Source organism: Diachasmimorpha longicaudata, chromosome 16, assembly GCF_034640455.1.
Source record: "Diachasmimorpha longicaudata isolate KC_UGA_2023 chromosome 16, iyDiaLong2, whole genome shotgun sequence".
In the NCBI taxonomy this organism is placed as follows: domain Eukaryota; kingdom Metazoa; phylum Arthropoda; class Insecta; order Hymenoptera; family Braconidae; genus Diachasmimorpha; species Diachasmimorpha longicaudata.
In genome coordinates, this window is record NC_087240.1 from 3,457,048 (window position 1) to 3,471,650 (window position 14,603).

Genomic DNA, 14,603 nt, shown 5'->3' on the forward strand with positions numbered 1-14,603 from the left:
TTTCTTTCCAACATTTTATCACAATTATTCTCCCTTCGAGCTGTGTTTTCACTTCTCGCATTTATGAATAACATGTCATATTAATTTGAGAATTAGTATGAACTCGTGGGAAATGATATTTTCCAGGCTTTTGTTTGGTTGAACTCTCGGCTATTTCCAAGTTTTTTTTTATCGCTCAATTTATGAGGTTGTAAAATCACCATGGGTTATCTCCTCGTGCTTTCTAAACAATTTTTTTACTCAGTTTTTGCAAATCCCTGCGGTCACAGTGTGAAAGTAACTCTTGGCATTAAATTTTATCTGCTTTGATTTTTTTTTTTATTCAATAATGTTGGGTATGAATTCTTGAATGAAGGTGTAAGTTGAAGATATTAGAGATTGATTATTAGACGTAGAAAATCAAGGGATTTTATCGTTCGGGGAACATTCTCGATAGACGCCATGTTGGCCAAGGTTTTCCATGGTTTTTCTTGGTCACCAGGAGAATTAATTGATATTTTTAATCTTTTGGAAGCCATTGAACCAAAGTCTAGACACTAAATATTAGAAAATGTTAGAAAAATCATTCTCTTATGAAATTTGATTGATGAACATCATGTCGTCCAAGGTTTTCCATGGTTCCCCCATGGCAAACATGTAAATATTCGAATAGGCCAACCTAATACCCGAAATAATATCCATCCACTTCCCCCAAATTATCTCAAATGTGTCATTTCCATTCGTCGAAATTTCGACAGGGGAAATCGAGGGGGAAATAATCAACTTTTAACAATTAATTTCCATCTGACAAAACACGATATCCAGTGATAAACAAACCAGCCTTCCCCTCCGAAGCTCTTTTTCCCCTTTTTCGGAAAACTTTTGTTTCCCTTTTTTGTCTCACGCTGCGATTACGTGGAATTTTGTTAACCCTCGTCTTGGCCAGGAGACCATGATGTCAGGGGACGAGTATTTTACAGACTGAAATTCAGCCACGAAGAATGAGATGATCCAAGATGTTATTCTCCGAATTCTTTAGCCTCTGATACAACAGCGATATGACGGCTTTTTTAAGCCTTAAAAACTCACCCATGAGTTAAAGAAATAAATATAACATACAAAGACACAACATGAAGAGATTGTAGATTTGCGGGGATTTGTTTGGGGCAATTTCGATGCAGTGAATTAGCCGTGAGTTAACTCGACTCTTGTGGTTGTGGTTCGTGGAGCGGCTTAACCTTGGCATACCATTGCGCGCGACATAACGCAGATTCAGCATTTTCATTTTTTTTTTATTCTTTCTCGCCTGCCCAACAGTCAAATATTTTTCATCGTTTTTATCTCTAGAAATCATTTCTTTTTCTTGAGAAAAAATATGAGATTAAAAAAATTCACAAGTGTGACATCAATCATCGACTTGGATGAATGATTATCATCTTCAGGTGGCTCATTCACCTGTGAAATTCCCACCTTTTTTTTTTCGATTCTATTCATTCGAGGCATTGAAGGATGTTCTGCTGTCATCGAATCATCGGGCGCCTTCAACATTTTTTTAAGCAATCAATTAAGAGCAGAAGCTGAAGATCGGAGACCCCTCGGGGATTCTTCGGGGAAACATTGTAGATCACAAACACATTCTTTAATCGCGTAATTAATTAACTGATCACGTGTTCAACATTAAAATTCATAAATTGATGGTAATGATAGGGATGATGATGACTTAGGGTTCGATTTTTTCCCATAAAATTACCCTTCATCCCACTTTTCCCTCTCACACCCCAATTTCCATCTAAAATCCCCTTTCGTCCACAATTTCCACCCCTACAATAGCCTTCGGTTCACCTGGAAATTCCTCATTTCAAGCTACACATTCCAAAAGATATATTTTCATCCACATCTCAACAAAAAAAAAACATTTTTCAGTATGAAAATACCATAAACCTCCCACCCCCTCATCTCCTCCCCCATAACTTCTCACCATCTTCCCTACATTCTTCCTGACTCACAACTCAAATATTTTTTTTTGTTCCTCAAAAATTTACGATTCTCCTATTCAAATTTTCGTACACACACACACACAACACACATACACACGCACACGAATGAAATATATTCTCCAAATTTATTGAACGTTATCATTTACCGAGCGTAAATCGCAGTTACACATTGAAGAATGTAAATGCCTCTTAAATTCATGTATACATGTTAAATGTGTGCTGAAGGGGGAGAAAATCTTATATTCATACGTATACATATTTCCCCTCACCCTCCCCCTAGCTCCTCCTCCTCCTCCCCCCCCCCGTCTTAAACCACTGCGGAAACGAAGGTTTCCCATCCGACAACCTCGCATTCCATTCTCCCGCCATCAGCAAATAATAACGCCCGATGCGCGCCGATGGCTTATCACGACCGAGGAACACACTCCAGTAACCCCCCACCACTTTTACCCTTCATCGTGAAAACGTGCAAACACTACACGCTTCTTCTATTCCAAGGAATCAATTTTTTTTCCGACTAGCGAATGAAAGATTGTGATGAGAAGAGAGACGATCGCCAAAATGGTTCGAAATGTCAACTTGGCCGATACCCTACCGCGTGAATACATTCGAGGATTATCCGTTCGTAGATTAGTTGAACATTTATATGTTATAAGTTACGGATATGACGTAGATTTAGTAGGAGATGATGGGTTGCCAACGGTAGGCCGGGGATGAGCCGACATTGGGTAACGCTGGCCCAATGTCGGCCACTTTCTGATGAAAATTGAATTGAAGTTCGTATTTGTCAAATGGCGGGTTAAAATTTTTTTTTGAATTTTATTTTGAATCACTGCATCATAATTTTTAATTTATTTGTTGAATAATTTTTGTCTGACTTAACATTGACTTGAAGTTGGCCACTTAGCAATTTTTATCGATTGTTTTGTATGTATATATAATTAATATCGATTTATGGAGGTGGATAATAGTAAATATTCGTGTGATAAAGTCTGTCGCAGAAATGGTGACAGAAAAACGTTGAATGGTTTTTTTTTTGGGAGAATTTCCGTCATTTTTTTCTATTAAGGAACATTTTTTGTATGCGCACTCGAGCGTGTGTAGGTGGGATAGAAACGGATGAACGAGTTGTACATAACGTGTATATGCGTGAAAGAAACAACGTTTCGTTCACGCTCGACAGATAGGATTGGAATTATAAATAGATCGACGATTGTAGTTGAGTGCATCCAAAGGCTAAAGAGCATTCTTTGAATATTTTTCTCATGTTTTTCTTACTTATTTTTGTTTCGAAACTCAAGATGTTTAACGCAAGGAAGCGGAGAGATTGAGGTTGAGATATAAATTTGAGTTTTTAGGTGATAATTGGTGGGTTTGGGGGGGTTTTGAAAATTTTCGATTGAAGCGGAAAATTTTATGGTTCGTTACACTGGGAGAAGAAGTTGAGTCGGATTTTTTGAATTTTTAAACTGGAAAGTTTTGAAGCCTCAGAGGGACATTTGGATTTTTGATGCAATGAAGTTGGCTGATACGATAATTTATTTTTCTATCGAATGAAAATGTTGTAATTGTGCAAATTCAGGTTTTTGATTTTTTTTAAATATTTTGAGTTATTATGATGCAGAAAGTCTGTATTTACATTTTTTACAATTATTGAACTTTTTTGATAATCAGGTTTCACGGTAATTAAAAAAAATCTTCGGTTATTACTCTTTCCAATATAATAAACTGCTCTGGGAGTTCTGTACAGGTCTGACACGTAGAGGTGATGACACTATAGTAGAAGCCGATAAGTAATTGACTTTTTACGACCACTTTTTAATTCGATTAAGATATAATAGGCACAAATTATTCTAATCATAATTTGATTAATAATGCTGATAATTTATTGAGTAACGGTTAAAAAGTGGATTTTAGAAAAAAGAAAATCTAATTTTTTCGATCACATTTGCTTCGGTCAATCAAATTTCCAAAATCCCTTTAAATCCCTCACAAGAATATTTAATAGGAACACAATTATACGTTTTCCCATAGTGAAAATGTTTCATTGTTATAAAAATTTGACCAATAAAAAAATAATTCGATCATTCAAAAATCACTTGTCGAAAATTTCAAATCTGTTGTTTTTAGAAAAATTGGAAAAAAGGTCAAACAAGAAATTGGGCGCCCATCGGCTCCAAGAAATTGGCGGCCCTTCGCCCCCAATTTCTTGTTGAATATTTTCCGTAATTTTGCAACTCATTGCAATTCATTTATTAGATAATTTCAGTCTCAAAAATCCTCTGAATTTGCTGTTATTACAGATTTACGAAGCCACAGACGTTCGCGGACTGCATTGGAAATGAGTTGCCCCTCGGCTGGGAGGAGGCATACGACAAACACGTGGGCGCTTACTACATCAATCATGTCAACCGTAAGTAGACAGTCTACATTTTCGTATCAAGACCAATTGTGTCACTTTTACATCGATTCCTGTTTAATGTCACAATACTGTTTTCGTAACTTTAACATTAAATTACTGACTAGAAATTCCTCGTATTTATGATGATTTCGTATCTGTACTCGTGAACCCTAACGAGTGATTATCCAGTCGATAAATTCACTAGTCATTTTTTGTTTGTCTGATTAGGTTTGACACGTGTTTGGAAATTAAACTCTTTCATAGTTTCCCATTCCATTGATTTGGAGATCAGGAATATTCAAATAATCCTGAATTATTAATTTATCGAATTAGCTGTGATGTGATGATTCCGGATGTTCATTAATATTTTGTTAATTTTGTGCTACAGAGACTACTCAGCTTGAGGATCCCCGTCAAGAATGGAGGGCCATACAAGAGGCCATGCTCAGGGATTACCTGCAAACCGCACAGGACGTCCTCGAGGTGAGTCAGAAATTAAATAAATTTTCATCATTTTTGGCCTGAAAATTTCTAAAAAATTCTCTGACCGTTTAATATCACTCATCACGTGATTGTTTATCAAGCCACAACGTAAATGTAATTATAATGGAACGAGTGGTTGCTCGCCTTCGACTTCATCGCACCATAAAATTCAATAATTTGAATATCAATCGAAATATCATCGGTTTAAAATGCAATTGGACGGATATTATATCATTTATAGTAAATTTGAAATGATTCGGAATTATGCAATCGGAGCTGATAGCCTATGAGATCATATGAGGTCAGCAATTATTGGGTCAGATTATCCGTAATGAAAATATAGTTTTTTATCGTTATTTAATGGCTCCTGCGGTTTCTATAAATTTTAAAACGATTCACAACACTCGAAAAAACGTTCGATAATTGATCATCAAAGTTCGTGAGCCATTAAATAATTAAAAAATGCAAAGACGTTATATTTTTTCGGGTCAATCACATCAATAATTTGTCGGGAAAATCAAATGAAAGTGGACTTTGAAAAGAGCGTTGCACGTTTTGATAAAATATTGCGGAATAATTTATAATCGCGTTTGTCCAAAAAATTCGGAATTTTTTTGGGCGACATATACTATAATCCCAACAGCGACATAAATATTACAGTGGGTCCTACCATGCGGGTCATGTTTAACGGGGCCTTCCTCCAGTTTATTTCTCTCTTGGATGGGGCCACTCACGAATTTGTATTTAACTTTTGACTTCCTGTCTGTGCATCAAAACTGTTGGGGGCATTCCGAAAAGAGATGAACGCGAATTGTGGGCGTCAATCAGTGATTCCGTCTCAGTCATGTGAGCATTAACTCTAAACTAGGGGCCGTTTAACATTGTTCATAAACAGAAATTGGAAGTTGAGATGTCAGCAGACTAGAAAAGTCCATGAGTCATTCCCAATAAGGCCCAACTACCCATCCAAGAACAAGTGAAAATTAAAATTGAATTTCGCCAGTTTATTGATCATTTTTTAAGAATATCTCGAAATCTATTGACAATAGACAAATTTTTGTTATGACCTTTTTCATGGAGTGAAATGAGTACTACAATAAATGTAGTAACACAAATTTTGCTATCTCTCTTAGATTCGGAGATATTGATGAAATAGTCGACGCTGAGATAAGTCAACTTATCTCGTTTCACCTCCCTCTTAATGAAAAACGAATATAATTGTGAAAATGAGGTATCGTCTAGTCCCGATGTTTCTAGATAATTTAGTGTATTACTGTTTAACAAAAAAATGCAAACAGAACTGCCTCCGGACCAATTGATGACCAATTTAAAAATCATGAATGAATCATCTCCAAATTTACTGCCCGTCTCTAGGGTATCGTACGTTGCGTAATGAGTCAACTTGGCAATTAATTAATTATCTCTTCAATAACGGACTCCCAGACTAAGTCTCCTAATATTCATTCTAACCCCACCAAATCTTCGCGTAAATCATTCAATGCAGTAACAAAAGGATAAAACGAGATAACTTGACTTATCTCTGAATCGTCTTTTATGAGCAATAACTCTGAATCTACGAGAGATAGGACAATTTCCATCAGGACATCTCTTGTAGCACTCAATTCACTCTACAAAAATGGTCCTCATAAAAATTTTCTTAACCTACATTTTCCCAATTTTTTACCTCCCCTAGACTCCGAAATATTCATCAAAAACTGGTCAAAAGTGATTTATCTCGTTCTACCACTTCGCTATTGATTTCTCCAATCAGATAAAAAAAAAGTCAACACTCATGTCATCCGCTCTATTTTCCCCTCGTATAATAATCGCAAAATTCCATAAAGATTCTCCGAGAAAATTCCTTTGTTAAGTTCTCCCAAAGTCCCCATATCTCGTAAAAAACCGCACTAAAAACCTTAAAGCATACAGAAACAGGAAGTGGCCCTGGCGTGGGAAATGATTGTATTTCCGGTGGCATTAGGCGCCCAACAGCACATAATTTCTTTCTTTTCCATTTCCTACTCATTCCCCAGTTTGTCTTACCCACCCAAGGAATAAACTAAATCCAACAGTGCTATACCTACATCAGCACAACCTTTACATTTTGACGTATCGTGAAATTTTTCAAATTCCTAAACACACACACACATACACAATCAACCCAACTGGCAGTTAATTTACAGCCCCAGCAAATGCTATCCTCTGGTATTATAAATTTTTACGCCAAATTTTCGAAGACATCAAAGACAATTTTTCACTAAAATTTCATTCCCTTGAAATTTAATATTTTTCATTTACCTCTAATGATTTTTGAAAAAGCCAATTCAATTACAAATACCATAAAGGCCGTATAATTTATCCTGATCGTAAATAATTTGTGTCTATTCGTTTAACTACTTGTCTAATGGTACTTTTATTGTGCCAGCATTAACACGCCTTGGTAACACACACAATCTCCATCCTATCATTTATCAAAATTTAAAACTCACCCACGCAATTTCCTCATCATTTTTCTACGTTTAAATATTTTCCGTTATGAAATTTGTCAGTGAGAAATTACATCTTTGAGGTATTTTTATTCAATGATTGTTGTACTCAGCTTGACTTGAATTAATTGATATTAATGATCGATATTAGTGATAGGTATCGAAGTTTTATTCGAGTTGACAGCGAGGGGTTTTATGTAACTATGATTAATGGACCACATTCACGTGATTGCACATGACCTTGGAAGGAAGAACTTCGGCGTAAGGTCAGCAGGTTGATTTCTGGATTATTTTGGGGTCCGTTGAATGTTGCCAATATTATGAAATGAAAATTCCAGTGATAATTGTTTTTCAATATTATCAACATGAGATCAAAGTTTGTGAGGGTCAAAATGAAGGTTGGAAGGGTCCAGTTTAATTCCATGGGTCAGTTGAAGGTCACAGGGTGCAGATTAAGGGCTAGAGAGAGGGTCTGGGGCTCGGGTGAGACTGTATCGATCGAGTAAAGGGTCAGAATGGTTCGGATTAAGGGCATAATGGGGTCACGGGGCACCGTAACCTCCGGGGAAAGGGGGTGGGTCAAATGCAATCCGATATCCGGAAAGGTCAATTTAATCATCGACTTCATTCAAGACCACATTCAGCTCATGCCTCAGTGTAATAATTTCGCCTGCACTAGGTACGATTTTTCAATCAATTCATTAAAGTTGAAAATTTATCGACTGGAGATTATAGGACTGTTTTATTAAGTTTAATTAAACGAGTCCCAGGAAGAAGTAATTGGTATTCACCGTAAGATTGTGTTTATTTGATATTGATTCATGCAATACTTGCTCAGGTATGCAATACTTGTTCTGAAAAAAAAAAGAATTTTATTTTATCAAAATCAACTTGTAATGACACTAAATAATTCGTACGACTGACAGACAATTTCGTTTCGATTTTAATTTCAAATCACACTTTCATCAGATTTTTATGCTAATTTATTAACAGTTAACGTTGATTCTATGAATATCATCTCCTATATTCATCTCATTAAACTTCATAAATTCTAAACATTAGTATAATCATTCCCGCTAAATGTAATTTGTCTGGCCTATTTTGAATATCTTCAAAATTCGGAGAATTTACTTTTATAGACAATTTTTTTTAATTGCCTCACTCAATGATCCAGGATCCCCTTTGATTCAAATTATTCATACCATAAAAACAAAATCCCACAAGAAACGATTAAATATTTCAATGATAAATTTAGAAAGTACAGAATTCTCATAAATTCGATGAGACAAGAATTATTAATTGGAATGGAAAACGGAATTCAGCGAGTGCTTTTCACGCAGTTCAATACACATATTATATACGAGGCAGTGGTATATATATATTCCGAGTAACGTGTGTATGTTCAGTTGGGCGGGGGGGGAGGGGGGGGGCTAAGGCGTGTGGCACGGCGCGGGGGCTTGCATTCCGATGCAAATGGCCTCCCCACTATTCACATACACTGGCCCCGTCCTCCGTGTAGCATCCGAGGGGGGTTAGCCCCCTCCCCCTACTCTTCTCTGCTCGATGGAGCTGGTGGGGGGGTTTCTCGCTCGGCGATCCCCTCCTTCCCCCCCATCCTTCTTTCTATCTGTCTCTGTTTCTCTCTCTTGTGCCACGACCGATGGCCAGCGCTCTCGACAGGCCTCGAAATCCGGTATACGGAGTGCGAGGTACAGTCGATTTATAAATGATGATGACTTTTTTTTGGAGTTTATGAGCGGTATCGAGAGTATAAACCTTTTCATTCTGAAAGTCTTGTAGAAATACATATTCTATTGAATTGAATTTTTTTTTTTGGGGAACATAATGATTCTGATAGACTCGGAAAACAATTTTTGAGTGCGATTGAAATTTTAAGAGAGATCGATAATGACAGATTGATTTATCGATTCAAAGACGACAGAAATATGATTCGATCACATGGGGGGGGGGTAAATCTATCATATGTTTCATCACATTTAATTGGTTATTTGAATGTATCGACGAAATGTGAAGCGAAAATTTGACGAAATTGTTAGGAATTTTTTTCGAGTGTTTTGTTATTTTTATTGAAATTTTCTGGAAAAAATAACGATATTGGACATTTAATTTTTGTACTCATTTCCTCAATCGGTAATTAAACTTTTGTATGTTGATATAATTCTATATAACGCGCGTACAACAATGTAAAGTTTCAATTATCTCAATTTGATCCTCATGAATTTTAAAATTTCCTAAGATTCCCAACAATTTTTCCAGTACTTGATCTCACTCCCCTCCAATTGCTTTTGTTTAATGTTCCCTTCGCACATTTCCACGCGTAAAAACCACTTCACCTCATGAAAAAAAAAAAAAAAGAAAAACACCAGCACTGAGGGAGGGGGAGAGGGGGTATGGGTGGGGGGAGGAGGAGACCCTAGCACTCGTTTTCATTCCAATATGGAATCGTTGACCCGAGTAGTTGCACCGGCTGTGAGAAAAAGGGGGATATCTACTTCGTATATATCTCGACTCCGCGATCGTTTTGCACGCCGGGAAAACGCAAAATGGCTGGCGGGGAATCCAGCCCATGCTGCGTGCAGCTATGCCAGACGAGGTCAACATTTCTCCTAAAAAAATCAATCGCGATTATTCATTTGTAGGGCTGCAGACGATCGAAGACAAGACAATATTATCTGAAGTCTAGTTGTGGTTTTTAATTTTTTTTAATGAAAATGGTCGGGGGGGTGGTCGTGGTCTAGTGTCATTTTCTCGAAGGAAAATTGAAATGTCAGTCTCGTATCGATATCGTTCTGGTGGGATTGATCTGAGTCAAGTTAGAAATGATTTTAGCCAAAAAGTATTCGGGATGGTTTGATTGATTTTGAATTTTTTTATTTTCACATTTTTATCGTTTTGGATTTTTACATTTTGTTTCCATCCCCTGGGTGTCTTCATCCTGCACCTTCTGCGTAGCAATTTTTTGGTGATCACCCAATTATTATTATTATATAATTATTATAGTGAAGGGGGATTGTCAGGTAGAATATTTTTTGAAGGAAAAAACGTTCTTTGATATATTTTTTTTATTGAAATTTGCATGGGGAGTGATGTGGGGGAGGAAGTCGGTTCTGATGATTTTTGGAATAAGTAATTAGTATCAGAAAATCAATAATCACTCGATTCTGGAGCCATTTGTCATTCGGGTTTGGTCAGTTGTATTATTTTTGTTTAGAATGACTTTTTAGCGCTCTATTTGAGCAAGTTCAACAGCTCCAATTGGCTTGTACACAAGTGTACGGAGCAATCAGTACATTACATCTGTTCAACTGTTGCTCAACATGAGGCCGGTAAGAGTGGGATGTGAACGAGCGAATGCCCAGGTATATGCTCTTCCTATTTGCAGAGTGTCGTCTCTCGTTTCCCGTTTAGCCTCTGTCCTCGATCTCATTGAGGTTGGTCAGTCATCGTGGGGTGGTCTTGCCTTCTTACTTCAATTCTACCATAGAATTGTCCTACCCGGAGAGACAAATACACCATAAAAATTACGTATCTCATCCGTAATTCGAGAGCGAAGTGTCACACCAGAAATTTTACCGCAATTGTCACCGAATTTTTCCGGTAATTTTCCTCTGAATCGTCAGAGAATAATTGCGATTCTGTTTTATAAAATTCGTTTCCCCAATTTCTAAGTGAAAGTTGAGGAAAATTGAACCGAAGTGCAGATTTTTTTCGAGCTTTCCTCCATTTATACCTGAATTTTTGGGAAAAACTATCACTACAAACTTGAGCTGCGTAATTTTCATGGAATATTTCCCTCCCCCCAAACCCCACATTCCACTACTCACCAATAATTCAAGACCTTTTAAAATCATTGCTCTCGATAATTTTTCAAACAAAAAAAATCTTTAAAAATTCCAAGTCACTTTAATTGGACATTATCGTTAAATTCAGCCAATCGTTCAATACATCCTCCACCACTTTGAATTCACTCTCAAGGGTAAAAATAAATTGGCAATCAACATTCCTACCGTATCTCTACCGTGAATACGTACTATACTCAGTGTCATATCTCACTGTCTGCATATAACTCTTTTTCTTTTTTCACAAATGACCTCTTCCTCACTCTCATCGTTTGAATAGCCACCTTGGTTTGTCCCAAAAATGTCAAACAGCGGCCAAAGATTCGTGGAATCTTGGCAGCATAAATCCTACGTGAAGATCAACGAGCCTCTGTGATGCTTTTTCGAAAGGTGAGAGGTGATTGAAAGCATTTCTCGATTTTATTTGGAAGTTTGTCAACTTAATTTTCCTGGCTCGAGGCCTCACCACATTTTAATCAATTTTACTCATGATATCATTTCCAAAAAATCAGATCAACTATTTTGTATGCATTCCATACCAAATTCCTCTAAAAAAAAAAAAAAAATAATAATAATAATAATAATAATAATCTACACTTGATTGCAATTGCATATTCCCTGGGCCCTAATCAACAAATATTTCCCTACTAATGTAAGTCCCTTTCGTTGATATTTTTCATATACACAATTGAGTGTGGGCCGTTTCGCCGAGGATATAGGGCCCAATGACTCGGCATGACGGAGCGAAGGCCTGCCACGAGAGATTGGAATGTCTCCCGTCCACCTCTTTCTTTTCATTCCCTTCGTGCCTCACTTCATTCTTTCTCACTCTCTCCAACATCTACTCCGGGGACCTCTTTGTCTATTCTCACACCGGTCGTACTCTCCCCCCTCTCTCTCTCTCTTCGACGGTCGTCTTTCTGAACGTAAATGCATCACAAAGATGCGGGCCCCACTCCACTACCTCTCCTCCTCCCCCCCCCTCCCCGCCGCCCGCCACCACTTCACCTCCTCACCCACTTGAGACTTTTGGCGTAGTGGCTCCCGGTGTTACGCTCGTAGGGCCCTTCGGGCGTTTAGCCGACGACGTCCGAGATTGCCCGAGGGGCCCGACTGGCCGACGCCGCATCCACCATCACAAACATCTCCTCCACATTGAGCTCGTTCTCACTCTCTCATTCTATCTCCGTTGTACTTGAAAATGTTGAAGCCGATGGGAAGAGGACATGCAATTTCTCTCAGCACCAGTTGTTTTTCGACTGGTATTCCCCCCACCTTACCAATGAGATAAGGATATACCGTAAATCGGTTTTCGGTACGAAAATAACTTGGCCCCTCGGGTGGGCCAGTGGTACTTAAAACCCCCGGGTGTCATATATGTGGGATTTAATATTTGTCATTGATCATTTGGGGAACAAGATGTTTGGGAGGACAGAGGGGGAGAAGGGGAGGAGATTGTTTGACATATTTCGGTTGGGGATTTTTATTTAAAATAATAATTGTTGAAATTAATTATCGTGATTAAGAGTAGATTCATTAGTAGTTTATGTATATTATGTGTTGTATGATATATTGGATATTGTCGGGAAAAATTATTGTTAGGTTGGAACTTTAGTCATCGATCATTGATCGTACCACCACAAACTATTTATCGAGCCATTATTCATCCCCATCACGAAGTTAACTCTAAACTTGAAACTTCAACACACTTTACCCCATCAATACTGCCGAGTTACCTTGATGACGAGTATATGCACTCGTCGTCGTAATGACTTTGACCTTAAAGGTCGAAGTGAGTACCAGCGACCGCAGAGAAGTCACTTGAAAACCACTCGCATTACGACCATTCAAAGTGCATTCCAATCTTTCTGGTGAATAATAATAACCCGATGGCAATAATTTTAATTATCTAATGGGGTCGCCTCTTCTCAACTTCGTCCACTAATAACATCACCCCGAAAAATATCACATAATAGTAATTACAGTTTGTAAACCTTGTCAGCCTTCTCCACCAGAAAAAAAAATCAATCAAGTAAATCGCACAAGTCATTAATTTTGGAGGTAATAATTTCAATTGTTACCATCTGATGGTAAAAATAATTTCCTCTAATTTTCATGAAATTATTATCAAACTGGTTCAGCTATGAACCATCGTACATCTGCATCCGTTTCACCTCACATCCGGACACATACACACACATTCTTATCTCCCTCTCAGCGTTGATAAATGACTAATAATTATCGAGTCGTAAAGTTGGCAGTCGAGAGTGTAGTCCCCACGGCAGGGTATTATGAAAATTTATATGGGAATTTCGACGACGTAGAGAAAGATGGAAATATTTATACATGAAGTGGTTGAAGGAATGACGGGGAGGACGCGCCTTTGGCTTTTTCGTTTTTGATGGCTCACCGGCCAAGGATTGGGCGGCGGGGGGGGGGAGGGGGCATCAGCAGAAGGGAGGAGAAGGAATGGAGAATGCAACGCGGAGGGCTCTTTCGTCCGATGGCACCGTGACCTTGCCGGCCGTAGGGTCGACGTACGGGATTGGCTGGCTTCAGTGTAAAACGTCCCGAGTCACTCTCGGTCCTACGGCTACAGTCCTACGTTTCTGCTACATTCTGCGTTCTACTCGTTCTTTCTTTATTTTATTTTTATGGATTTTTTTTTTTCTTTTTGAGAAACCTTCTCCCACTCCACCAGTTTTCTTCTGCAATGCTATTCACCTTCTTTGAAGCCTGTATGTGCTCCGGAGGGATTTGCACTGTGAATTCAATGGGATACGACACTTTTCATGGTTCTCGGAAGCCCTACTATTCTCGAGTTTCTTAAGTTTTTTTTTTACTTTCGTACGGGGGCGCGGTGTGCGCACTTTAGTTGAAAGTACAGCTATACAGAAAGTACGGAACAGTATATATATTCGAAGATTATATGTTTGCGTGTCTGCAAAAAATGTATGACATGTGAATTAGGTATAGGACATGTCCGTAGAGGAGATAAACGAGTGGCCGACGTTACGCCGAGGTTCGCCCAGTGTTGATCAAATGTCGGCTCATCGTCGGCCGACTGTCGGCCACTTGTTATCTGTTATGGGGGTGGGAGAGAACGTGCGGGGGAACTCTTGGGTACGATAATCATCTTTGTAATGAGAGATTTTACGGATCATTGTTGGGCTGTGGTCTCTTTTGATAATTAATAAACCGCCCGGATTGTGAATTAAGTTGGGTAGGTCGCACCCGAATACGGGAGCAAATGCCCGGGGTTTTTCTAATTATTTATTGAAGTATTCGAAGAGATTTTGTTTATGGGTTCGACGAGATTCGGTTGTGATTGGATTTCTCTTGTGCAGTTGCGTAATAAAATTGTTTTCTTTGTATGAATGAATGGATGGAGTTATTG

General features: G+C 38.2%; 1 protein-coding gene across 2 annotated transcripts in view; it reads left to right on the top strand.

Annotated features, from left to right (window-relative positions):
• Kibra (kibra) overlaps window positions 1-14,603 on the top strand; it is a 67,020-nt gene that overhangs the window by 23,275 nt on the left and 29,142 nt on the right. For both annotated transcript variants that reach the window (XM_064135355.1, XM_064135354.1), the window contains exons 4-5: window positions 4,280-4,389; window positions 4,766-4,860. In XM_064135355.1, coding sequence (XP_063991425.1) covers window positions 4,280-4,389; window positions 4,766-4,860 — 205 coding nt within the window. The remainder of the gene's footprint in view (window positions 1-4,279; window positions 4,390-4,765; window positions 4,861-14,603) is intronic.